Source organism: Vulpes vulpes, chromosome 14 (genome assembly GCF_048418805.1).
Source record: "Vulpes vulpes isolate BD-2025 chromosome 14, VulVul3, whole genome shotgun sequence".
In the NCBI taxonomy this organism is placed as follows: Eukaryota; Metazoa; Chordata; class Mammalia; order Carnivora; family Canidae; genus Vulpes; species Vulpes vulpes.
Window position 1 is genome coordinate 110,956,117 of NC_132793.1, and position 26,834 is coordinate 110,982,950.

General features: G+C 44.9%; 1 protein-coding gene across 2 annotated transcripts in view; it reads left to right on the top strand.

Moving 5' to 3' along the window:
- FAM184B (family with sequence similarity 184 member B) overlaps window positions 1-26,834 on the top strand; it is a 133,991-nt gene that overhangs the window by 92,259 nt on the left and 14,898 nt on the right. For both annotated transcript variants that reach the window (XM_025998726.2, XM_072737729.1), the window contains exons 8-11: window positions 11,837-11,940; window positions 18,542-18,671; window positions 19,468-19,680; window positions 26,503-26,656. In XM_025998726.2, coding sequence (XP_025854511.2) covers window positions 11,837-11,940; window positions 18,542-18,671; window positions 19,468-19,680; window positions 26,503-26,656 — 601 coding nt within the window. The remainder of the gene's footprint in view (window positions 1-11,836; window positions 11,941-18,541; window positions 18,672-19,467; window positions 19,681-26,502; window positions 26,657-26,834) is intronic.

A 26,834-nucleotide genomic window follows, 5' to 3' on the forward strand; every position in this document is an offset into this window, starting at 1 on the left:
TCTGGAGGCTCCGAGGGAGAGTCTCCTGCATGCCTGTCTACCAGCTCCTGATGGCTGCTGGCAGTCTGGGGTGTTCTATGGTTTGCAGATGCTTCAAGCCCTGCCTCTGTCCCCCCGTGGCCTTCTGCCCTGTGTCTGTGCCTCTGGGTCTTCATATGGCATTCTTCTGCGGACACCGGGACCCTTGCGTGGGGTCCACTCGAATCCACTATGACTTCATCTCAACTAATTATATCCACCAAAGCTTATATACAAATAAGGTCCCATTAATAGGAATTGGGGGCTAGGACTTGAGTATATCTTTCCGGGGCCACAATTTAGTGCAGAACGTAAGCACTTGTTTAACATTTGTTGCATGATGTCAAACACGTAAATAACTCCCGTGACGTTGGTATTTGAGTGTCCTGGCTTGAATGACTCTCTTGGTTCAGCATTCCCTATTAACCTTTGCACCAGGAGCCATCAAAAGCCCACCACCTGTAAAATTTGATTTTATTACTGTCCCGAATTTTCAGCCCAGTACATACTCCGGTCGGGAAGACACACGTAAGCGAGTCTGTATCTCATTGCTTCATCCTCACCCATCTCTTATTCACAATATCCATGTGCCTGAGTGTCTATAGGAATCGCAGTTTCTCTCCCTTGACCCCAGACTTCCAGAGCTTGAGCCCTGGTCCTGCCAGCAGCCCCATGGCATAGCCCATACTTAACGACGTATTCACCGGGGTAAAAATGAGCCAAAAATGGTGGATATGGATTTAAATGACAGCGTTTATATGAGGCCTGGTTGGTTCTAGCCACAGCCCCCATCTATAACTACTTTGTAGTTTTGCAATGACTCTGTAAGGCACTGATTTTACAGAGGAAGAAACTGAAGGCCAGAGAATTTGGGTGGCTTGCCCCATGGTCACAGGCATATGAGCAGCCAAGACAGGACAGAACCATTGGCTCCGTGGCTCTGATCCCCCACTCTCCTTGTGAGAGTATCGACACATGTCCAGGATGCCTCCCAGATAAAACAGACCTCAACTCTGTGTTGGGGTTGGGACGGGCATCCAGGACACCCTGTGTTTCCCCCTCTGACACGCAGCCTGGGGGAGAACGCTGGGGCAGCCCTCGTGGCTCCCCCATATGCCTGCAGGTGAAGGCCAGCGGAGCAGACACACCTTCCTCGATGGGGCTGGTCCTTCCTGATCTTGGGCACTGCATCCTTTCTGATGGGGTCTGCCTGAGAAATATGCAGGTGTTTTCATTCTCCCTCAGTTTCTCAAGACCCAGCCTCATGAGCTGGCATTCTTCTGGAAGTACTGGCCCCAGGGACAGCTGAACTTTCCACCAGCACCCTGTGAGATTTCTCGGAAAGATTGTCCCCAAATATTCCAATATTTCTCAGCTCCTCAAGGTGACTGTGGCAGGAAGATGGTACGGAGTTGGCTGGGCTCCTGAGCAATGAGATTCCAGTGAAAATAAGGTTGATAAGCTCAGGAAGATTGTGCATTGGCTGTATTTTCAGGGGAGAATACACACATGTAGAAGTTCTAGGTATATTCCAGGGCAGAAGAATAAGCGCCAGAGCTGTTATGACAACTCAGGATTTCTCTGCCTCGTCCCCAGCCACTACCCACCAAATGCCAGTAGCATTTCCCCAGTGTCTCTCAGATGTTGTCCAATGTCTCCTGGGAACAAAATTGCCTCCAGTTGAGAACCACTGCTGTAGCTAAGAGTCCTGAAGTAGTTCAAAATACTAGTGCATGTTGACAACCATGGGTTGGTTCACCATGAAATTTGGCTCTCCTCCTGCCCTTCTCGGTCTAGAACATCATCTCTCATGAACCTGGCTTCTAAAGAGCTATACACACCCCTCATACATAGAACTGCACTTGGAACCTCAGTGAACATCAGTTCCATTTGATTCAACTCTGCATGTGTGTCATTTATTCATTCCACAGTGATATGTGGAATAACTAGGAGGTGCCAGCCTTTGAGCTAGGTTCTGGAAGAGAGAAGCATTCATAAACCAACAGCTTTAAAACTGGGTGGACATTTAGTAATAGAATTAAACATCGGGTGCTGTGCTTTCTCCTAGGCAACTATTATGTGCTTTGCAGGTATGGTTTGTTCTTTTAAATTGTTTTCTTTTCAAATCATTAATCCATGAGTGTATATAAAGGCACCCAGTGGAAAGCAGTCCTCCTCTCTCTAGTTTCCTGTCTGTTTTGTTTAATCTCCTCTTGTGTATCTGCTCAGAGCTATATACCATGCATAGGCAAGCATAATTATGAATATATTATTTTTTTCTACAAATGGTAGCATACCCTCCTGTGCTCTACTTTTTCTACCTTAAATTTTCATAGCTTGGAGATCAGTACAATTCCGTATCAACCTCATTTTTTTTTTTAAAGAAAAACTGCCTAGTATCCCCTTGTCCAGAAAAACTGTAATGTATTTAACTTTTCCCTTGTGATAGATATTTAAGTAGGTTTTCTCCGTTATGGATAGTACTTCAGTGGCTAGCTCTGTAGAGGGATATAGTGTAGTATAGCGGTTAGGCAAGCTCACCCTAAACCAGATGCCTGGGCCTTTAAAAGCTCTTTACTAGATCTTCCTCATCTGTAATATTGGGGCAATGATACCATCTACGTCAGAGGGCTTTTGTGAGGATTATATGAATTCATATATGTACAGTGTCAGAAAGTACCCAGCATGTGTAAATGCTTGGTGGGTGCTAACTCATTATTGTAGAATTTTCTGGGTCCAGGGGCACATGCGTTTTTAACTTTGATAGTTACATGACATTGCCTTCCATCAATGACGTCCCAGTGCACACACCCAATGGCAGCACATGTGAGTGCCTGTTTCCCCACAACGTGGCCAACACAGTGCAATATAAAACTTTCTCAACATGACCAATCAGAGAAAATTTGGAATTTAGTTCAAATATTTTTGGCAAGCCAACTATATGCCAGCCAAGTGAGTTGAAGCTTGGCTTAGGCCCTAGAGATATGAAGTCCTAGAGAATTTTTCGGGCTGGTGTAGAGGATGTGTGAGTGGTCCCCTGTAGTGCAGTCATAGCTGGCACTACACAGGGACTGACAAGGGGCTATAAAATTTAAGTTTGTTCATGACTCAGGAGTATTGATTTAGGCCCTTTGCTCTTCTGCCAAAGCACTGTGGTGAGTCAAGAGAGATATAAATAATAACATCAGTTGAGAGCCGAGCTGTTTTCACTCCACTCCCAGATTGTACAGTTGCCAAGTGTGGGTGTGGCTCTGTCCCCTGGCAGGGTTAGCTGGGGACTTTGCTGAACCTTTTGTCCTGATCTCTCATTTCAAATCTCTTTGGTTCTCTTAGATACATAGTTTTATTCATTGGTTTTCAGAAAGCCATTTCAGTCTTAGTAATTCTGAAGGAAAACTTTTTTCTGGTAGGCTCCTCTGGTGCCTGGGTCACAGTGAACTAGGGCAGAAAAGGAGGAAAGTTTGCACAGACTCTCATGCTTGTATCCCTCCAGAAGAAAAAAGGAGAGTCATTTGCAGTCGTTATGTTTCAAGTCTTTTAACCTCAACAAATATTTACATGTGGTGTCTATGCAGGGCATGGGGGCTGGATGCTGGGGTAAATAAACCCCAGGCTGGGTCCTTGGAGAATTCCATTTCTAGTGGGGGGAAAAGTATTTATTTAAATAATAAGCTGGTACAATAAATACTGTAATAATGGCAGAGAGATTCTTTGCAGCCAATATGGGAGAGGCAGGCTTCTGCTCAGGGGAGTCCAGGAAGGTCCACAGAGGAGTGACATCTGCTACCATCTGCCTGGACACTGAAAGTTGAGGACTTCGCCAGGAAGGGACTGGGCAGGGGGAAGGAGCACAGGGAAAGGCCCCAAGGTGAAATCCCCAAGGCCTGTAGGAAGAGAAACGAGGGATACTCTGAAGCTCTCCCAGGCCTGAGAAGTGTCCTTGGCTCCCAGGAGGTCCTGTGCAGTGTGCTGGGCAGCTGTTACCATGTAGCAGACCTGGTGGATCATATGAAGCCAAAGGTGTCAGCTGTCCTGGGAGTGGGCAAATAATCCCTAAGCCCTCAAACAACTGCAGTGTACCCTCTGTGTGGTGTGAGTAGAGGGGTCTGATCCTATCTGACATGGAACAAGGTAGGCTGCCCTAAAGATTTACTCTGCGGTGAGATTCTTGGCTGAGAATCAGGCTGAGATTTGCTGAAGTTGGGAAGACAGGATAAGGTGGACAACAGCTCCGGTCTGAGGGTTAAGACACGGGTTCTACCCCGGCTTTCCCCCAGACTCGTTTGGGGACCTCAGCCATGTCTAAATACTGAGATCAGTTTCCTTATTACTCTGAGTAGCAAACACAGACAAGGCCCTGACAGTGTGCCAAGAATCATAGTACTTTACACAGCCCCACAGCAACCCTGATAGACAAGTGTCATTATTGTTCTCATTTTACAGATAGGGAAACTGAGGCCCATTCTCCAAACCTTGACACTATACTGCTTCTCTTTAGTAAAGTGGCAGCCATAATCCCTACTTGGCTCCACACCCAGAGACGTGTGGTAATGAACAGAAGAATGCATATGAAGGCACTTTTCAAAACTGTTTAAGATCCTGTAAATGTAAGGCGACTTTATAGTATCTATTACAGTCCCCTGTAATCATTTCAGCAAAACCCCATTGCATTAAGTGTTCTATTTTAAGATGTACAGAATGCTAACTTTGAAAGATTGTCAACTGAACTTCAGGATGACTTTGAATATTCCCTTCCAGGAGATTTCCTGGGCGTGGGTGTTTCTTTAAAATAGAAACAATCCAGAAGAGGTTAACTGCCTGGAAGATGAAAGATGAAGACTTAATGTGAACACAGGTTTAAAATAAACAGCTTTTTGCTTGGGAGGAGTTGGGAGGAGACTTTTGTGATGGAGGGTTGGAGGAGAAGCAGGACTGTTTATTTTCCTGTGCACACCTTATGCCCAGGCCACTTTGGTCCTGGACAGAGAGCACTGGGTGGAATTGGAGCAAAATGCCTCGTGGGGGAAACCAGGAGTGTGAATTGGGGACCGATAACCCTGGATACACCAGGAGTGGCTCAGGGTCGTTCCTGGGAGGAAGACATTGAGATCCCAAGCAGATAACCAGGAAAACGGCAGATGGAGATTCTTTTCCATTTGAAGGTCAGAGAGGAGTACACCACGGACACGAGTATCAGTGGGCTTGAAAGCACTCATTCAGTCAACTGTTGATCTCCATGGTCTTGTCCATTTGTGAAATACTCTGATGGCACCCTAGGGCCTTTTGAATGACGGACTTTGACATCAAACGCCAGGTACCTATGTAGGGGGAGAGAGGAGGGAAATATTTTTGACATTTTTATGGTCTGTGCGTCCCCCCTGCTGAACCACAAGTTTGCTGAAATCAAGAACTATGTGTTCTTATCTTTACCTTTCCAGCATCTAATGGAACTGCATGTGGCAGATGTTTAGCACCATCTTGTACACAGAATGATACGTGACATGACAACTGAATGAATGGAGTTAAGGGTACCATTTTGAGCCCCAGTAGTTAAAGATTGGATTAGAAACCCCTTCAAACATTAGCCATGACTGGAGGATGATTTAGAACACTCGGGTCCTTCTCCAATTACTTACAGAGAGAGAGGAGGACTCACCTTCTTCTTTGGACAGGATGCCCCTGTCTCTGGGCCTGGGAGATGGAACAAAGCAATTGGACAGAAAGGATTACTGAGTTCATGTCCCTGATGATTAGGAAAACAACCCTTATCTCTCAGGTTGATTTTTTAAAAGATTTTATTTATTTATTCATGAGAAACACAGATAGAGAGGCAGAGACATAGGCAGAGGGAGAAGCAGGCTCCCCACAGGTAGCCTGATGTTGTACTCGATCCCGGGATCAGGATCACACCCTGAGCCAAAGGCAGATGCTCAACCGCTGAGTCACCCAGGAGTCCCTCTCTGATTGATTTTAAGTGCCTGTTTCACAGATACTTCTCACTGGACATTTGTAGGACGTGCTTGATGCTGGCAGCTGGTGGTCTTGCCAACGTGGCAGTGCTGAGTACCATTGTGGGTACATGGAATCACATGGCAGGGAGTGAGACAATCCAGGGGTCCAGGGATCAAGTGACCTGAGGCAAGTAGCTGGACTACTTCTCTGATCTCACATCCTCACCTGTAACACAAGGATGGCAATATCTTTCCTGCCCACCTTACAGAGTTCTAGGCTCCATCAGTTAACATAGGGGAATAGAAAAATGTGAGGCAGCTGGGAGCCGGTGTAGTCATCCCGGTACATCATCAGCTTCTTATAGCATTTTCCACCCTCTCCTGTTTCTGGACTCCTGCCCAGGATGCCTTTAAATACATCAGCTGTTGATAAGGTGGCCCAGAAATTACATCCTGTACATTTCCTTTCACAGTCTCAGAGTACATTTGAAATTCTTTTTCATCTCTATAATAACTTTCTTGAGATATTTGTCCATTATTCATATTGCTTCAAGTTTCTTCTTCTTTTTTCCTTGATCAGGCTTCATGTGTCTTTTCAAAAAGCCAGCTTTCAGATGTGTTGCTTGGATCTCTTCTTTTCTATGTCATTAATTTTGTCTTTTTTATCTCTTTCCTTCTACTTACTTAGGGTTTCTTTGGTTATTCTTTTTCTAACTTCTTGAATGTTTTCTAATAAATACAGTGAAAGCTGTAAATTTCCCTCTAAGTGTATGTCTTTAGCTGTATCTCAGAGTTTACTTTTTAAAATCTACTTCCTTGTTGCTTTCTGATTTTATTGCATTGTCATCAGATTACCTGGTCTGTAGAGCATCAACATTTGGAACTGTGGTGAGATTTGCTTGTAGACTTTTGTGGGGTCATTTTTTTTAAAAAAATTTAACTTTATGTGATAGAGAGCACGAGCGGTGGAGAGCAGAGGGAAAGGGTGAGGGACAAGCAGACTCCCCACTGGGCAGGGAGTGATACCAGGCCCCTGAGATCATGACCTGAGCTGAAGTCAGAGTTTAACTGACTAAGCCACCCAGGTGCCCCATGAGGTCCTTTTAAATGTTCCCTATGTGATAGAAAAGAAACCTATATTCTCAGTTTGGTCATTTAAGTATATGATTGACCCTTGGATAATGCTAGTGTTAGGGGTACAACTCCCTTGCATAATTAGAAATCCACATGTAACTTTTGACTTCCCAAAAACTTAACTACTAATGACCTACTGTTGACCAAGAAGCTTTACCGATAACATAAACAGTCAATGCATATTTTATTTTTTTTAAGATTTTATTTATTTATTCATGATAGACACAGAGAGGGGCAGAGACACAGGCAGAGGAGGAAGCAGACTCCCTGCAAGGAGCCTGATGTGTGACTCCATCGCGGACCCCGGGATCATGCCCTAAGTCAAAGGCAGATGCTCAACCGCTGAGCCACCCAGGCATCCCAGTCAATGCATATTTTAAAGTAAGCTAGAGAAAAGCAAATGTTATTAAGAAAATCATAAGGAAGGGAAAATACATTTATAATACTGTGCTGTATTTACTGAGAAAAAAATCCATATATAAGTGGACCCTCACAGTTCAAATCTATGTTGTTCAGGGGTTGGCTATATTTGAATTCTAGCTTTGTGATATATTCATTGTATGATCTTGGGGAGCTTGTATATCCTCTCCTGCCTCAGTTTCATCACCTTTAAAATGGGATGATGCTGCTCAGCTCATAGAGCTGAGGGCCTGGCAACACTTAGCACCATACAAATGTTAGCATTGATTAGCATTTTTTTTTTTTACCTCTTAGGTTTAGCTCACTAATCTTGTTGTTCAAATCTTCTATATCTTAGCTCATTTAGTTTACTTCATATATCAGTTCTGATAGGTAGTTATTAAATTCTCGCATACAGTTACAAATTTACCCATTTCTCCTTAATTGTTCTGAACATTTTGCATGTTTTCAGGCTTCATTATTAGATGCCTACAGGTTCATTATTAGAGTTTTCGGGAATGATTCTTTTTTCCAGGATAGATAACATGTTGAACTTAGCCAGTTCATGTTTGTCATGATTACTGATACCATTAGGATTGTTTTTGTCAACATATTTTTTGCTTTCTGTTTACCAATATTTCTTCCATTTCCCTCTTGAAACTTGGACTAATTTTAATAATTATGTATTTATATTGTCATATTATGCTATTTTGATTGTGGCTGCTGTTCCACATTGTGCAATTTTCTCTGGATTATACTGAACATGTATTCATAGCAGGTGTCTCACAAAGCTGTTTTGCTTAGATTGTGATATTTGTTTCTGGGCTTTATAGGAATTAGAGTCATCCAGGATATTTTTAATGCCACAAATACCTGAATGTGGTAGGCAAAGTTGGGCCTTTTAGCTTACGGTCCACATGGAGACTGTAAAAGCTGGTCAATGACATCATTTTTGAAAGTGCACAGCAATGAACCAGACTCACTGGGCCCTGTCAACCAGCTGGATTTTAGTACCCAGTTACACACGGTAAAGAAAAAGGATTCAGGCAAAGGAAAATGACTGTGCAGCATGTTCTCAGTTACTGGCTGTAGGATTTATAACATTTTAAAAATTATATCTGAGATTACTTTTACCTCCCAGAAAGGGAGAAAGAGAATACTCCTATAACTGATACAAAGCAGAAAAACTTTCATTTGTTTTATTTATTGGTAAGTCTCTGTAACAGTGCCTGGCATTTGGCATATTACCAAAAATATTCATGAGCGAATTACAGTAGCAAAAAAAAATTGTTATTAGACCTTCAAGAGCAGAGAGTAATAATTGCAACAGAAGAGATTGTGAAGGCTTCAGGGAGAAAGTAGCAGGTGAGTAGGGCTTTGAAACATAAGTAGGACCTGGAAATGAAAGAGTGCCTGAGATAGGGTTTGATCAGAGAAACAGACTACTAGAAATAATGAAGAATATGGGATTCATTTTTGGAGACAACATGGCATAATTGCGGGAGCCAGGTTAACACTCTATATGCAACTCTTGCATCTGTATCTCGTGTTAGGCCTAAAGTAAGCCTACAGCTGGGTGGGCAGTCCGAAGGAAAGAAGGACAGATGTAGAATGGGGAAGACCAATGAGGCTGAACTTGAATGGTATTGGTTTCTGAAGCTGATGAGCCTCCAGCTCTGCTGATTTCAGTGACGTGTAAGAGAATCCAGTATCCTTCATCATAGAGCTAAACATGCCCTGGGGTCAGGAAATGGAGAAGCCTATGGAGGTTGAGGAGCTGAGAGCCCCATGCAGCCCAGGCCAACCAGGTGAGCCAGCAGATCTGTGATGATGTGCATGAACTGCCACAGCACCTGGTGCCCTGCATCAAGCATCCAAGCATGAAAAGAAAAAGGCAGCTCTTCACACCCATCTTCCAGATCTTATGCAAAGTCACATGGCTCAGAATTAGGCAGGGAAAGGCAGCCAGGGAAAGGTAGTTCTAGCTCAGTAAGTTGACCCAGAGCATATCACTCCAGAAGGGAAGATGAAGACTTTGATAGGGTGGGTGTAGGAGGCAGAGGAACCCTTACTTCCCAAAGGGCCATCACTTCTGGGCACCCTACAATAGGCCCTCGCTGGCAGAGATGGCCAATGGCTTTCTGAGTGCCACCCTCCACCTTTCTCTGGAAGTAAGGAGTTAAGCATCACATGGTATCTGCTACATTTAGAGGCAACACAAATGATTCAAGCAGAACTTGGAATTTAAGAATCATAAAGGCAGAAAGGGCTCCTGAGCAGAGCTGGGAAGCACTCAGTCTCTGGGCCATGGTATATAATGGAGTGTGGAGTGAGTGTGGGACAAGATGCTCTCCTGCTATCCTAGAGACTCATTTTGGTTTATTCATATAGTGTTTACTGAGTGCTCTCCATATGCCACACACTGTTTCTGGGAACCAAAGCAACAGTGGTGAACAGAGCAGAATCCCTGCCCCCATGCAGCTTACCTTCCAGTGAGGGAAACAGTAAAAAGGTAGACAAGTAATTAGCCATGATCTGTATTTTGAGGAAGACATAGAGCAAAGCAGGAGAAAGAGAGAAGGGGTGGTAGTTTAGAGAAGGTGATCAGAGAACAATAATCTAAATTAATAATATTAATTTGAGTATTCACTGGGTAGCTAATACTATTTTAAAGCCTTTATATTTATTGGGGTATTTAATCCCGTGACAACCTAATTGTCCCAAAGTTACATTGTTAATAATAAGAAAAACTGGAATTTAAACATAGGTTCCTGGTAGGCAAAGCCCAGGATTTAAGTCAGAAAAGGTCTCTGGGTTGTGGTGAATGAAGTGAGGGAGCAAGGCATGCAAATATTACAGGACAGAGCTTTGCAGGCAGTGGAACGGCCAGTGCAAAGGCCCTCAGGCAGGTGCATGCTTGTTGTTTGGGGAGGGTGAGACCAAGAGTTCAGATCTGGACATGTTGCAGTTTGAGAAGCTTATTAAGCATCCAAGTGATATCTGGAGGACAGTTGGATATTCAAGTCCATACTTTAGGGTAAAACCTAGAAATAGATTAAATTTGTTTATTGTCAGTATTCGTGGAACTAGATGAGACACTGGGGAGTGAGAGAAAGTAGTTGAAGGACTAAGGTGTGGAATAGAAGAGCAGGTGGCTTGAGCAGCAGATACTAAGAAAAAGCAGCTAGCAAAGGAGGAAGAAGCCCATAGAGAGGACTGCATGCAGGAGGGAGTGACCAGATATTTCTAGTCCTACAGCTCAGTTAGCTGAAGCCCAAGGAGTGACCATTGGCAGCAAGGAGGTCATCATTGATTGGCCTTGACACTGGTGACCTTTACTAGACATTGGTACCTGGAAGGGCAACCAAAGCAATTTCATGCCAGGTTGAGAGGGAATGGGAAACCCTTAGCCTCAGCTCTGCCCCTTCTGAAGGCTGCAGGGCCAGGGAGTCCCAAGATCTCTGGAGCACAAGTTGAAAACCACAGATGTAACCAACACCTTGTTTTACAGTTGATGAGGTTCTGGGCCAGAAATGGGAAGAGACTAGCTCAAGGCCATGCAACTAGTTAGTGGAAGCCCCAGGCTGCAATTTATTATTATTTAATGAGATTTACCAATGAGGACATGTATTCCTAGCTTGTCTTATTGTAATGTGTTCCATAGACAGTGGTTATTGTAACATATAGACAAATCAAAAGAAAAACATCTTTTTTGCCTTTTAGCCCTGTGGAAAGGGGAGAATGATAGCATGAACGAATTCAATTCATAGAAGATTCATTCCCAGGCCTCAGTGTCCACTCATGGTTTCCACATCCTCCTCCCACCACACCCTGTTTCTCAACATGTAGAGTCATTCAGCAAGTTCCATGTTCTCTGATCCTATGTAATGAGATGTCACAAGCTGCCACCTTAAAATGGGCATCATAATAATAGCGGTTGTTCATACTGACTAGCAAGCTGTTGCTGGCCATGTTCTCTGATCCCCACAGCAGCCCCAGGGTTAGACCACCTGATTGCATGTTCCATTTCCACCACTCACTGATGGTGGGACCCTGGACAGGTTACTTACTCTCTCCGTGCTTGACTTTCATCAGCTGTGTGAAGTGCTTGGCCAACTGGAGGCCAGGATACAGGGATAACAGTTGTTGCTGCTCCTAAGCCAGGCACTGTACTCGGTAGTGAATCATCCCAGGCCTCATCCTGCCGGGCCTGCAGACTGTGCATCAGTTGTGGATCGCTGGGGGCTCTTTCTCCTCTGCTCTCTGGTTTGATGAGCCACAACTTGAATCAGGGAAGTGTACTTAGTCTCATCTTGCGACTGTTTTTGCCTTAGGATCCATGCCTGAAGCTGAATAAGCCTCAGACCCTGCCCAGAGGAGAAGAGTACCAGGATAAGTTAGCAGCTGAAGAAGGAACCAGCAGTGATGAAGAAGAAAGGTACAGGAAGACATGCAGCCTTGCAAGTGCTCCAGTGAATGAGGACTCAGATTTGGAAGGACTCATTCATTCATTCATTCATTCAGTCTCAAGTGTTTACCACTGCCCCTTGAATCACATTTAGGAAGGGAACAGATGTGTTTTGTATGTTCTCAGTACAGCTATGGGCTTAACACAATTTATCTTATTTCATTGTTACACCCACCTGGAGAGGCCATTTTATAGATTAAAAACCTGAAACTCAAAAGAGGTTAGTAAACCTGCCCAAAACACAGACCTAGCCTGTCCCCAAATCTCTGCTCCTTATTCTTCCAAGTTTTCTAGAACTAAGGTAGAATGGTGGGGGCATTGTCACTGATGAGAAATTCCCCATATCTGTCCCCCATACTAGTCAGCTTTTGCTGCTATAACAAAAATCCCCAAGTTTCAGTGATTTTTAACTCCTAGGTCAGCTACCTATATTCTTGGCTCCTGCCTGAGGGTCGGTGTTATTGCCTGCCCCAAACTATGGGTAAAGTTCAAGGCTCATCCACATGCTTTCTCATTCTGGGACTAAGACTGAAATATTAGCCCTTATCTAGGGCATGTTGTTGTCATGGTAAAGGGAAGAATCTCAAAAGAGCTGATGAAAGTATGCAGTACCTCTTTTTTATTTGAATTTTTATTTATTTATTTATGATAGTCATCACAGAGAGAGGCAGAGACACAGGCAGAGGGAGAAGCAGGCTCCATGCACCGGGAGCCTGACATGGGATTTGATCCCGGGTCTCCAGGATCGCGTCCTGGGCCAAAGGCAGGCGCTAAACCGCTGTGCCACCCAGGGATCCCGAAAATATGCAGTACCTCTTAAAGCCTATACTCAGAACTGCATCCTCTCATTTCTAGTCTTATTCCACTGGCCAAAGCAAATCACATGACCAAAATTATCACTGGACAGAGAAGAATATGGTGTCCACATGTCTTAGAGTCACCTCTGGCTGCTTTAACAAAATATCGCAGATGGTGTGGCCTGAACAACAGAAATCTGTTTCCCCTAGTTCTGGAGACTGGAAAGTCCAAGGTCAAGGTGCTGATCTGCTCAGTTCCTGGTGAGAACTCTGCCCTGGCTTGCAGATGGCCATCTTCTTTCTGTGTCTTTACGTGGCGAGGGGGTTTGGGGGAGGTCAGGAAGAGAGAAGGTGTTAGGGGAGAGGTCTCTTTTATGCCTCTTGCTATAAGGGCACTAATCTTATCACCAGGGCTCTGCCCTCATAACCTAATCACCTCCCAAAATCCCCATCTCCTAATACCTTGAACAATAGGTTTCAACATATGAATTAGGGGAGGGGGGCATAAATATTCAGATCATAGCCTTGGGGTAGCAGGGTGTATATCCCTAAACTAGACCAATGGCAGTGTCAAGCAGCCTACAGCTGAATGAACTCCTAGCTCCTGCCTCCTCCCCCATCCTTCAGATTTTGCTTCAGGGCCTATTAGGTACCAAAAGAACAGCAGTTAAGAAGTCAAGTCTCCAGGTTAAATCCTGGTACTACTGCTTACCACTGGTAGCCACAAACCTTGTCCTATTTATAACTCACAATTCCAGAAAGAAAGGGAGTCTTTTTCCTAAAAATATGACAAATTTCAAAGAGGTCTCTAAGGACCCAACTCGGGTCACATGTCAATCCCTGAGCCAATCACTCTGCCACAAAGATGGAGTGCTCTGACTAGCCAGTATTTGTGACACATCCTCCCCTGGGTCGCCCATCTGAGGATGAGGGCAGAGTGAGCTACACCTGAACTCTGTGGACTAAAAAGAATTTAAGCCCAACCAGTGCAATAATTACAATGTACATGAATCAAACATACCATCTAAAAGAAAGAGATTATCAGAGATGCAAGACATTGCTCTATGCTGTCCACAAGAGAGACATTTAAATATAAAGACCCTCTTGTGAACACGATTGTATCCTCCCCACACCCCAACCCCCAGGGGCTCAGAATGTGACTTATTTAGAGGCAGGGCCTTTAAAAAGTTAATTAAGTTAAAATCCTTTTTAGAGTTTTATTATTAGGGCAGCCCTAATACAATATGACTGATGTCCTTATAAGAAGAGACCATGGGCATCTGGGTAGCTCAGTGGTTGAGTATCCGCCTTTGGATCAGGTGGTGATTCCAGGATCCTGGGATCGAGTCCCACACAGGGAACCTGCTTCTCCCTCTGCCAATGTCTCTGCCTCTCTCTGTGTGTCTCTCATGAATAAATAAATAAAGTCTTGAAGAAGAAGAAGGAGGAGGAAGAAGAAGAAGGAGAAGAAGAAGAAAGAAGGGCCCACACAGACAACAAAGATTGTTGTTGTAAGGACCCAGCATGAAGGTGGCCATCTGTGAGCCTTAGAAGAAGAAAAGCTTCAGAAGAAACCAAATCTGAAACCTTGATCTTGGACTACTAGCCTCCAGAATTGTGAGGAAATACATTTCGGTTTTTTAAGCCACCCATTTTAAGCTATTTTGTTCAGGCGGCCCTCGTAAACTGTTACAGGCACAGATAGGTCTGAAGATAAAGGGATGAACTCTACCATGCGAATGATAAGCGGAAGGAGGCTGATGTGGCTGTATTCATGTCAAAATAGGCTTCAGAACAAGGAATATTACCAGGGATGAAAGGGAATATGTTATAATGGTAAAGGGGTCAGTTCATCTGGAAGACAACAACCCTAAATGTGTTTGACCTCACAACAGAGCTTTAAAAATAATGAAGCAAAGAGTGAGAAAACCGAAGGGAGAAATTCACAGTCACAATTGGCAATTGTGACACCTTTTAAAAAAATATTTTATTTATTTATTCACGATAGACACACACACAGGCAGAGGGAGAAGCAGGCTCCATGCAGGGAGCCTGATGTGGGACTCGATCCCGGGACTCCAGGGTTATGCCCTGGGCCAAAGGCAGGTGCTAAACCGCTGAGCTACCCAGGGATCTCCCTGTGACACCTTTCTATGAGGATTTGGCCAACTAGCCTAATAGTGGCAAAGATACAGAAGATTTGAGTTACACAATCAGCTAACTTAATCAAGCTGACATTTGCAGACAATGTGCTGAATAATGCAGAACAGATCTTTTGAGACACAATAGAACATTCATCAATGTAGACAATATGAAGGGCCACAAAATAAGTCTTGATGAATTTCAAGGATTAGAATATACTCTGAAATATACTGTCTTTCAGAAGGAATTCTCTGATTACAAAAGAATTAAGTTAGATATCCAGAATAATATGCTATTGAGAAAATCCTCAGATATTTGGAAAGTATACAGAATACTCCTAAATAACCCATACGTCAAAATATAAAATCACAGTGGAAATGAGAAACTATTTCAAATTCAATGATAATAGGATACATCAGAATTTGGGGGAGATTGCTACTGAGGACAATACATAGCTTTAAATACTTCTCTTTTAAAGAGAAAACTCGGGATCCCTGGGTGGCTCAGCGGTTTAGCGCCTGCCTTCGGCCTAGGGCGTGGCCCTGGGGTCTCAGGATCAAGTCCCCCATCAGGCTTCCTGCATGGAGCCTGCTTCTGTCTCTGCCTCTCTCTCTCCCTCTCTCATGAATAAAAAAATAAAACTAAATTTTAAAAAAAGGAGTGGAATAGTAAGTCATAGGCTGGGAGAGGCTATTTAGTTTGTATCTGGAATATATAAAGAATTCCTATAAACCAATAATAGAAAAGACAAATATATTTTTAAATGAACAAAATGCTTGAACAGACACTTGCATAAAAGAATGAATGTCCCATAAGCACATGAATATGCACCTCACATCAGAGTCAACGGGGAAATGCAACTTAAAATTACAGTGAGATACAATTTTGCACCCACCAGAATGACTTAAGCTAAAAGGACTAAAGATACAAAATGTTGGCAATGATGTGGAACAACTGAAACTCTCATATGCTGCTGCTGGGAGATGATGTGGGGCAACCACCTCAGAAAACAATTTGATGGTTTTCTAAAAAGTTAAGCATATACTGGAGCACCTGGATGGCACAGTTGGTTATGTGTCTGACTCTTGGTTTCAGTTCAGGTTGTGATTTCATGGACGTGAGATCGAGCCCTGCACTGGGCTCCACGCTCAGCACGGAGTCTGCTTGAGTTTCTCTCCCCCTCTCCCCCTGCCCCTCTCCCACCCTGCTCTCACAAACTTGCTCTCTCTCTCTCTGAAAAAAAAAATAAATAAATCCTTTAAAAAAAAAGAGTTAAGCATATACCTACCAGCAGTTTCCATCCTAGATATTTAAGTAAAAGAAATGGAAACATAGATCCACAAAAATACTTGTACAGGAATAGTCCTAGCAGCTTTATTCATACTAGCCCAGAAATGTTAACATGCAAAAATGTCAACATGTCTATCAGTAGGAAATTGGCAGTGGTAGGGAGGCCCAGCAACATGTAAACAAATTATGGTATATTCAGGTAATGAAATACTACTCATCCATGAAAAGTATGACGTGCTCACATACCCAGTGATGGGGATAAATCCTGAAGACATTGTGTGGAGCGAAAGAACCAGACATAGAGGAATACAGAGCATATGATTCTGTATGATTGATGCTGAAGATCAAGCAAAAATAATCCGTGGTGATGGAAATCAAAACATTGGCTGCCTGTGGGTGGACATTGGCAAGAAGAAAGTGCAGGGGGAGTTCTGGGGTAATGAAAATGTTCTATATTTTAAATGAGGTGTTGGTTTCATAGTTGTATATATTTGTCAAAACTCATTGGATTGTAGACTTAAGACCTGTGCATTTCACTATATGTAAATTTATTCTCAATAAATCGTTTCGAATGTAATGGCTGAGCCCTGGGAGGAAGTACAGTCTCCTCCCGAGTTCATCAGGGTCAGCTCACCTGGTCCACGCATCATACCCGGCGGTGTGGCTTCTCACTCTGGCTGGAGGCTGCTCCTCTGTCCATCGCTCCAGGCAGTCTCCTAATCCTTGGTTTGTTTCAGACCTGTTGCTTAGATCTAGGAGAGGTCTGTTTTTCCCTAAAGATGGGTATGTTTAACACATCCTTAAAAGCTTGAGAATTACCTAAAAGAACCGGAATGCAGAGAAAGAAACCTTCTCTCTTTCCTAAGTCTTTGGTTAGTTCTTTATATAATTCTTACTATGTGCTGGACACGGCTTTAAGCATTTATCAGATATTTATTAATCCTTACAACAATCCATATCAAAGTTACCATTATTAATCCCATGTTATAGTTGAGGAGACTAAGGCCAAGACAGTTTAAAGCCCTCACCCAAGGTCACATAACTAGTAAGCAGTAGGGCTGGGTTTGACCTTGGGGAATCTGGCTCTAGCTCAGGCTCTGAACCACTGCCGTCCCTTTCAGGGATTCCCTTTGACTATCTCTTCCTTAACCCCCTAGCCTGTGCCCAAGTTGCTGGGCCTCCCCACCTATGCCAAGCCAGAGTGCCCTTCTCATGGCTTTTCTCCACAGATCTGGGCCCTCACCCCCTAACCTCTGGTCCCCTGGCCTGGCATCCTTGGTGGAGGAAGGAAACATCACTTACATTCCAGCAGTCTCTGCGGAGATGCCCACTCTGTGGCATACTCTTACATGCTACATTGAATAAATACTTAAAACCCCCATCTCAGCCAGTTATATTTGAATTTCTTAGCTGGTTCAAAAGTTCAGCATTAAGTAAGGGAAGGACTCCTCCAAAGACATCCGTGAGCATCTGTCCTGGAATACAGATGCGGCTTTATACCAGCATCTTATTTTTCTTTTTTCTTTTTTTTTAATAAATTAATTTTTTTATTGGTGTTCAATTTACCAACATACAGAATAACACCCAGTGCTCATCCCGTCAAGTGCCCCCCTCAGTGCCCGTCACCCATTCACCCCCACCCCCCGCCCTCCTCCCCTTCCACCACCCCTAGTTCGTTTCCCAGAGTTAGGAGTCTTTATGTTCTGTCTCCCTTTCTGATATTTCCCACACATTTCTTCTCCCTTCCCTTATATTCCCTTTCACTATTATTTATATTCCCCAAATGAATGAGAACATACACTGTTTGTGCTTCTCCAATTGACTTACTTCACTCAGCATAATACCCTCCAGTTCCATCCACGTTGAAGCAAATGGTGGGTATTTTTCATATGTAAAGACCTGTTTGCAGTCCTCCTGTGTAGACCAGGAACAGCCAGTAAAAGGCATGAGCATGCTTTGAAAAGTGTCAAGAACTGTATTCAAGTAAAGTGTTATTTATTTCATTATCTTTTTTCATCTGCAGGAAGAGTTGTGAAATTAGACCATAGAGGCCTCTTTTTCAGAGCTCCCAAGGGCCCCAATAAGTGACTCCAAGCTCAGTCATTCTAACAGCCAATCATCATTTATTAAGCACCCGCTAAAACCACTGGGCTCCAGCTGAATCCTGATTGTATCCCAAGTGCAATAACACTTAGAACTGTATGTCAGGTTACTATTTTAAATCTAAGAAAGATATTTCTCACCCCACTCCCTGCCATGGGAGCTTCCTTCCCCCAGCCCAGGGTGATCATATCATTCCCAGCCCAGAATCTTTTATGATTTTGGCCTCTCTATCTTCAAAGGATTGAAGTGCCTCTCAAGGAGGGAGGTGACCTGCAACCTCCACTGAACTCTTTGCTGAAGGAGAAGGCACCCAAAATCCAGCGTCTGCAGGAGGAATGGCAAAGCCAGAAGGCCAGATTGCAAGCCCAGGTAGGACAGCCATGGTGCGGAGGTGCCCTCATGCTGAGTGAGACCATGCCTCCTCATCCTTACAGACAATGTTGGAAATATATACAGGGCCTGATGCATGTCCATGCTGGGGAGGGCATTCCAGGTCAGGGAAAAATGAGATTCTTTTATTTCTTCATTTGTTTATTCAGTCCCTCCTGTGGTTCATGAGCACCTACGATGCAACAGGAACCCTTCTAGATACTTGGGATACATTAATGAACAAATCAAACAAAAGTCCTGCATTATATTATAGCGCTTTATATTATACTGCAGTATACTGCATTATATGATATAGTGCTTATATTATATTATGGCAGAGGAAGTGGGAACAGACCATAAAATACTAGACATAAGAAATAAGTAAAACATATAGTATATTAGAGGATGATTGGATTGCAGGAAAAAGAAAACAGAACAAGGTAAAAAAGGATTGAGAGGCTGGTGATGAGGATTGAGTGTAATACTAAATGGGGTTGTCAGGCAAGGCTTTAGTGGCCTCTCTTCAGTATCTCTTGGCTGGTTTGCATCTCAACCCACCTGCCCCTCTCACCTGGCATTCATGCAGCTAGCTGAGAAGCCCCCAGGAGACTGGCCATTCCCAGGTTTTTCAAGGTTACAGCACTCTCTCTAGGAGTTTCCTCAGGTAGAGGAGGATCAGCTGGGTTGAGGAGATGTTCAGAGCACTTATTTAAAAACAAAAACAAAAACAAAAAAACAGGAAGGGGAGAAGGAGCGGAGAGAGCCTAGCCTGAGAGCAGGCTGCCCTGGCTGGCAGGTCTCCCAGATGCAGCAGGCTCTGGAGCAGTGCGCCAGCAGCTACAGGGAAGACCTGCAGGAACTCAAGCAACTCTCCGACCACGAAAGGGAGAAGCTGCAGCAAGAGCTCCAGGAGACCATTCAGCAGAACCAGGCCATGAAAGCCCAGCTCGAGGCTTCCCATCAGCGAGCCCTACGCATGCTTGAGAAGGCCAAAAATCAAGAACTCAAGGTAAGGGTGATCATTATGAAGTCCGTTATTTGCTGAGCACTTGCTATGGGAGCGCCTCTATGCGCTATATAGGGCGCCTTTTGTACATTATCTCCAATCCCCACGTTAATCTTACTAGCTCACTGTTACCACATTCCCTTTTTCCAGATAAGGGAAAGGGCTCAGAGAGATTCAGTAACTTGCTCAGGATCACACAGCTAGAAAGTGGCCACGGAAGGATTCACAGTTAGGTCTGTTGCGTTTCTGGTCCTGTTTCTCCCTATTTTCACGTGACCTTGATAACATTAGAACAACTTTCTTTACAACTTGGGCAATGTCGTGCATGATGCATGCTGGGGAGTCAGACTCGGCCAGGAGATGAAAACAGAGAGGGCAGCTTGGAAAGTTGGGATGAGGTGGTCAGGTGCAGGATGATGTGTAACCCAGCAGGAGCATGTTTCATCTACCTGCTACCTTCTGCTTTCTCAGAAGGCCTTTGCTCCTGCTCTCTCTCGGGAGCTGGGGCTACTACTACGACTGTCACAGACAACACACTGTCTTCCTCAGTGATGGCAGTCTTCACGCTCTAACCAATGACTTCCTCATATGATCAGATCTACCAAGGGAAGCTCCTTGGGGCCAGGAGCGCGCTGTGTTTGTTCAGACACTGACTCTCCTCCTAGTTCAGGATAGCTGCTTAGTAAAGGGTCTCACTGAATTAGAGCCTTAAGTTTAATTTCCCCTTCTGTACACTGAGGACATTGATACCCACTTTTTTGAATTCTTTCCTATTGGAAACCATCCAGAAAACAATAATGAAAACGCAAAGCAGAAGCTTACTCCTATTCCAGATAAAGCAAGGAGGACAGGAAAGAAATGGGGAAATGGCATGTGACCTTGCAGAGCAGAGAAGCTCGAACCCAAGTGCCTACAGAGAGAGGACAAGAATTAAGCTGATTCCCGTGGCGAAGCTCAGAAAGGCTCAGGAACTAGAGGTAGCATTTATCATTGAGACAAGAGTGAGATGAGGAATATGACTCACCTAGAACCTCAGATTCCCAGCTCAGCCAGCACAGGGAAGTAATTATCTCTCCCTTATTTAAAGACAAGAGATGGGGGTGGGGGGAATCCCTGGATAAACTGAACCAGAGAGACTCCGAAACAGAGGCTGGGATGAGGCTTGTGTTTGAGAACAGGTTCAGGTGAAAATCTGTATACTGAGCCATTAGATGAACCACTGCCACCTCGATCCTGTCCCCAACAGCACATTCTCCTGCTCGGCTCCAGAAGGCAAGCAGGTAGAACTTAGACCCTCCCTAAGTATGAGACTAGAGAACCTTCTCTGGGGAAATTAAACCAACCAAGAGAAAAGACCCATGGATTCTCACATTTGTGGGCTTCCAGTGAAATTGCTGGATGGCCATCTGGTCACCCTCCAGAGGAGCCTGCCACCCAATGGAGCCTCTTCAAGTAACCCTCAGTGCTCCATCTGAAATATGAAAGGACAGCAAAGGATTACTAAACCTTTTTTAGGGAAGCCTCTAACATGGAAGTTTTGGGATCCAAGATAGTTGTGGGAGAAAGAACAGACTCAGAAGAAATGGCTAATGGAGTCAGCAGAAAAGGAAAAAAAGCTTTGTTGAGGACTGATCCACTCAGAATTAAAAAGTGATACGTGCATCCATGAAAGAAGAACAATGTGCTACTTGTAAAGGAGGGACAATCAGGTAAGGAAGGGCTCTTTAAATTAAAAATATATATATATATGATTGCAGAAATCCTAAAGATCAGATAATGAGTTGAAATGTAAAAAATGAAGAAACCTTCCAGAAAGCAAAAATAGAAAGATCGTGAAATGGGTGGCAAGAGGAGAAGGAACAAGAGGTGTAGAGACACACCTGGAAGGCTCACACCTAACTGGGAATTCCAGAAAGAGATAATGGAGGGGAAGGTATTTTTAAAGAAATAATGAAATCCATAGAACTATGTGAGAAAGACCCCCTACCAAGGCTCATCTTAAAATTTCAGGACACCAGGAAAACAGAAGAAATTCTAGCAGCCAATGAGGAATGTGATTGAGGAAAAGTGAGGAAAAGTGATTCCAGGCACAAAGTACCTGAATCAGAATGTCCCCTTGACATCTCCCAGGCAGCAACATGGGATGCTAGAAGCCACGGTGCAATTCTGAGAAATTCCGTTAAAACTATCCATACGTGTCAGAATTGGATACAAGTATCGACTAGCACATGAATTATTAGGAAATTTGCCTGCTCTTCTTAATTTACTGCCTCGCAGCTCCCAATTCGCTCTTCAGTGCCAGCCTGGCATAAAGACCCAGATTCTTGAAGCATTTCTCCTTCGCAGAGAGCACGACGTTCAGTTTTGTCGGTAGAGGGCGCGGGAGGCTCACCTTAGGAGGAAAGAGCCTTCTCCTCCCGGTTCTGGTGGCTGTTTGCTTGGTTTCTGGCCTCAGTTGCGCAGTTGAACAGTGACGTGGTGTGTGAGGACATCAGGTCCTACAGGCAAATCCTGGGTCTGCCACTTATGAGGTGTGGGCTCAGGCAGTCACTCAGCTGCTTTGTGCATCAGATTCCTCATTTATAAAATAAGAGCTAATAGGACCATTGAGAGCATCAAAAAAAAAAAAATAGTACATGTAAAGTACTTGGAATCATATGTGGCTGAGTAAGAGCTTGTCTTTGTCCATTCAGGCTGCTGTAACAGAACACCATGGACAGCGTGGCTTGTAAACCATAGAAATTTATTTCCCACAGTTCCAGAGGCTGGAAGTGTGAGACCAAAGCACCTGCCCTTTGATGTCTGTGGAGAGCTCACTTCCTAGTTCATAGACACCCACCTCACTCTAACCTCATGTGGGAGAAGGGGCAGGGGAGCTTTTCAGGACCTCCTTTATAAGAGCACTGATTCACAAGGGCTTCACCATCATGACCTAATCACCCCCCTCCAAAAGCCCCTCTCCAAATACCATCACATTGGGGATCAGGTTTCAATATATGACTTTGGGGGAGGTGTGCGGAGAGGGGGGACATATAAACATCCAGTCCATAGAAAAGCTCAATTTTTAGAAGATCTGATGTTACTGCTCATTCATTGATCCTACAGCTATTTATAGAGCAGCTGTCATGGAGCTGAGCTCCAGAGACACCAAGATGATTAACACACTCTTGTCGTTATGGGGTGCACCTCTGTGGGGAAAGGCAACTGCTCAAACAGGCTGCTGTAGTTCAGGGGATCGGAGCCAGGAGACTGTTGGGGAACACGGGGCATGGAGGCTTTACCCAGGATGTGGTGTGGAGAGTGTGATATTGTGATTTGGAAAAAGAAATATTATTTGGTCCTAGTCTCACTTCTGACACAGAGCTCCTAAAAGTCTTGGAATTTCCTAAGTGTTGAGAGCAGCAAAAGTATCTTTTATTATGTTAATGAGGTGGCTCTTGGATCCCACCTGAGGAGGAGGGGGCTGGTTGCCAGGGGAACCGACCTTATGGTCTGGGAAGTGGAGAGGGGATGGAGATGGAATCAATCACCAATGGTCAGTGATTTAATTCATCATGTCTTTGTAATGAAGCCTCTTAGAAACCCAAAGGAGAGGGCTCAGAGAGCTTGCAGGTGGGTGGACACATCCACACACCATAAATGGTGACCCACCCCAATTCCATGGGGACAAAAGCTCCTATGCTTGGACATCCCAGACCTCTTCATCTGGCTATTGATTCGTATCCTTTAATAGCCTTTGTAATAAATCAATAACCAAGTAAGGACATGGGTTTCCTGAGTTCTGTGAGCCACCCTAGCAAATTAATTGGGGGGTCATGGGAACCTCTGATTTATAGCCAGTTGGTCAGAAGCACAGGTAACAACAACCTAGTCTTGCAGTTGGCATCTGAAATGGAGCTCAGTCTTGTGGGATGAGCCCTCACCCTTGGGATGCTATCTCCAGGTAGATAGTGTCAGAATTGAGTTGAATCGTAGGACACTCAGTTGGTGTCTGAGAATTGCTTGTTGGTGTTGGGCACTCCCCCACCCCAAACCCCCACACACACATACCCTAAAAGGAATTTGTAATTGGTGTCAGAGCCTCTGTAGAGAGGGTAAAAATGGGCCTTTTAGGAGGCTCTAAACCAACCACAACACAAGCAGAGTAAACCTCCCATAGGTTTACTGGAGCAATTCACTAGGGATGAGTGTCCAGTTTGATATAAACCCCGGGTGTTAAGCTTGGCATCATCCTAAGGGCTGCTGAGCAAGAAAGCAGGCAGTGCTGCTCTGAATCCTCTGCTGGCCCCACGGACAGAGGGGTCCTATCACAGAGTGAGAGACTTTCGCACTATTTTTTGTAAACCTTAGCTCAGACCTCTTCATTCCCATTTCCTTGAGATACAAATGTCACCAACTGGAATTCTCTGAGCCTTGCAGCAGGTCCAAGAGGAAGAAATATTGGAGAGTCTGAAAAGTAGGAGATTCTTCTGTCTTATGAAATAAACCCAGCACTCTTTGACTGAGTGTCCCATGGGAGGAGTAAACCAATTGCCCTTTTTAGGGAGTAGCAGAGCCAAAGACACAAATAAGCGTCTAAAGGCACCACTGCATTCAGTTGGCTCCCTGGGGCTCCAGGGGGCTCAGTGCTCCCCAACTGGAGCCTCCTGCCTTTGGTGAAACCCCATTTCTCATTGTTCCCAGAGGCTTCATGTGGGAGTGGAGAGGGCTTAGGGCCAGGACCCTGCTGCCCAGGGGTTCAGTCCTGCCCCCACCTTTACCTGTCTTCAGTCTGGTCAGTTCCCTGCAACTGGCTGTTTAAAAGGGGGAGGGAGGGATCCCTGGGTGGCACAGCGGTTTGGCACCTGCCTTTGGCCCAGGGCCCGATCCTGGAGACCCGGGATCGAGTCCCACATCGGGCTCCGGGTGCATGGAGCCTGCTTCTCCCTCTGCCTGTGTCTCTGCCTCTCTCTCTCTCTGTGACTATCATAAATAAATTTAAAAAATAAAAATAAATAAAAGGGGGAGGGAGATGTTGCTTTCTGCATCTTTCCTGTGTGACCTCAGGAAAGCTAGTTCATCACCCCCAGCCCCAATTTCCTCCTCTAAAAGGTGGGCTGTATCTTTTTTTATTTTTTATTTATTTTTATTATTTTTTTATTTTATTGAGAGAATATGGATGTGCACATTGTGGGGGGAAGTGGGGAGTGCAACAGCAGAGAAGGAGAGAGAGAATCCTAAGCAGGACACTCCATACTAAGTAAGCACTGAGCCAAACCTGGGGCTCAATCTCATGACCCTGAGATCATGACCTGAGCCTAAATCAAGAGTCAGAGGCTTAACCGACTGAGCCACGCAGGTGCCCCAAGGTGGGCTGTGTCTTAAATGGAACTCTCTGTTGCAAAAAAAACCCCAGAAACCATATTAGTTTCTTCTTGCTGCTATAACAAAATATCCGACACTTGGTGGCTGAAGACATCACAGATTTATTATCTGACAGTCCTGGAGGTCAGAAGTCCTAAAATCAAAGTGTTGGCAGGACTGTGCTCCTTCTAAAAGCTCTAAGGGAGGATCTGTTTTCCTGACTTTTCTGGCTTCTGGAGGCTGCCTCCATTCCTGGGCTCCTGGCCCCTTCCTGCATCAACTAAATCAACAGTGTAGCGTGTACCATCTTCAAATATCCCTCCCTCTTCATCTCCCTCTTCCCTAACACCTTCCCTACTCCTGTGCCTCTCCCCTCCACCACTGCTTCCATCTTCTAAGAACCTCTGTGACTACATTGGGCCCACCCAGATAATTTGGGATAATCGCCCATTTCAGGATCCTTAACTTAATCACACCTGCAAAACTCCTTTCACCGTATAAAGTGACAGAGTCACAGGTTCCAAGGATTCCTACATGGACTGCTTAGGGACCGTTATTGCTTCTACCCCCCAGAAACCAACTCGAGCGAGCTTAGGCAGTGAAGAGATTTCTTTTTTCTTTTTTTTTTTTTAAGATTTTATTTATTTATCATGATAGAGAGAGAGAGAGAGGCAGAGACACAGGCAGAGGGAGAAGCAGGCTCCATGCAGGGAGCCTGACATGGAACTCGATCCCGGGACCCCAGGATCACACCCTGGGCCAAAGGCAGGCACTTAAACCGCTGAGCCACCCAGGCTGCCCAGATTTCTATTAAAGTTGACACAGCTGCTCATAGAAGCTGTGTCACACAGCTTTGTGTCACAAAGCTTCACACACTCTTTGTGTGTTTGATATGAGACCTTGAATAAATGAATGTGTCAAAGAGTGGCTGACCAAATGAAATAGTCATAAATGAAGTAAGAGTAAGTGAACCTAAGGGCAGAGACGCAGCCAGTTCTGAGGACCAGACTAGACCAGAGACTGAAAAAGCTGTAGGGACCCCTCCTCCTTTTGTTTCTGATCTGCTCTGCACTTCAGCCCTTGGCTGCCCTCACAGTCAGCTCTCTCTACCTGTCTGGTCTTGGGGCCGGTGTAAGATGGTCACCTCATTCCTCCTGAGTGTGTTAAAACTGGAACCAACCCGTCAGTGTCTGTCTCTTTATTTCTCTCTCTCTCTCCATGGCCTCCTAACACCAAATTCCCAATGACTGGCTCAGCTTGGAACAGGTGTCCACTCTGGTCTAATCAGCTGTGGATTGGGGTTTGGTTCACACAGTACAAAATAGCTACTGTGGCCAAGCCATCACGGTCATCTCAGACAGGCCAGGGATCATTCTCAGTAGCCCAAGAAGTGGTAAGTGCTCAGTGGGCCCTTGGAGGAAGAACTTGGCAGAGGGGACAGGTCTCACATCTGTGCTCACTTTCACCCACTTTCACCCACAGGCCACTGAGGAGCGCTTGAAGAAGGAATCCAGCCACAGCCTCCAGATCCAGCACCAGGCACACCGGCTAGAGCTCCAGGCCTTGGAAGAAAAGGCCCGGCAAGAGCTCCAGGGGGAGCTGGAGAGGATGGAGGCTCAGCAGGCTCTGCTGTTAGGTATACAGGCATCCACCCCTGGGAGGTGCTCCCCAGCCAGGTCCACACGTGGAGGCCAGGGGCAAGATGGGGCCCTGGGTCTGGAGGCACACAGGCCAGGGTGACTATCCTGGCTCTGCCACCAACTAGCTAGGAAACCCAGGGTTGGGGTGGGGGTGGGGTCACTGTCAATCTCAGT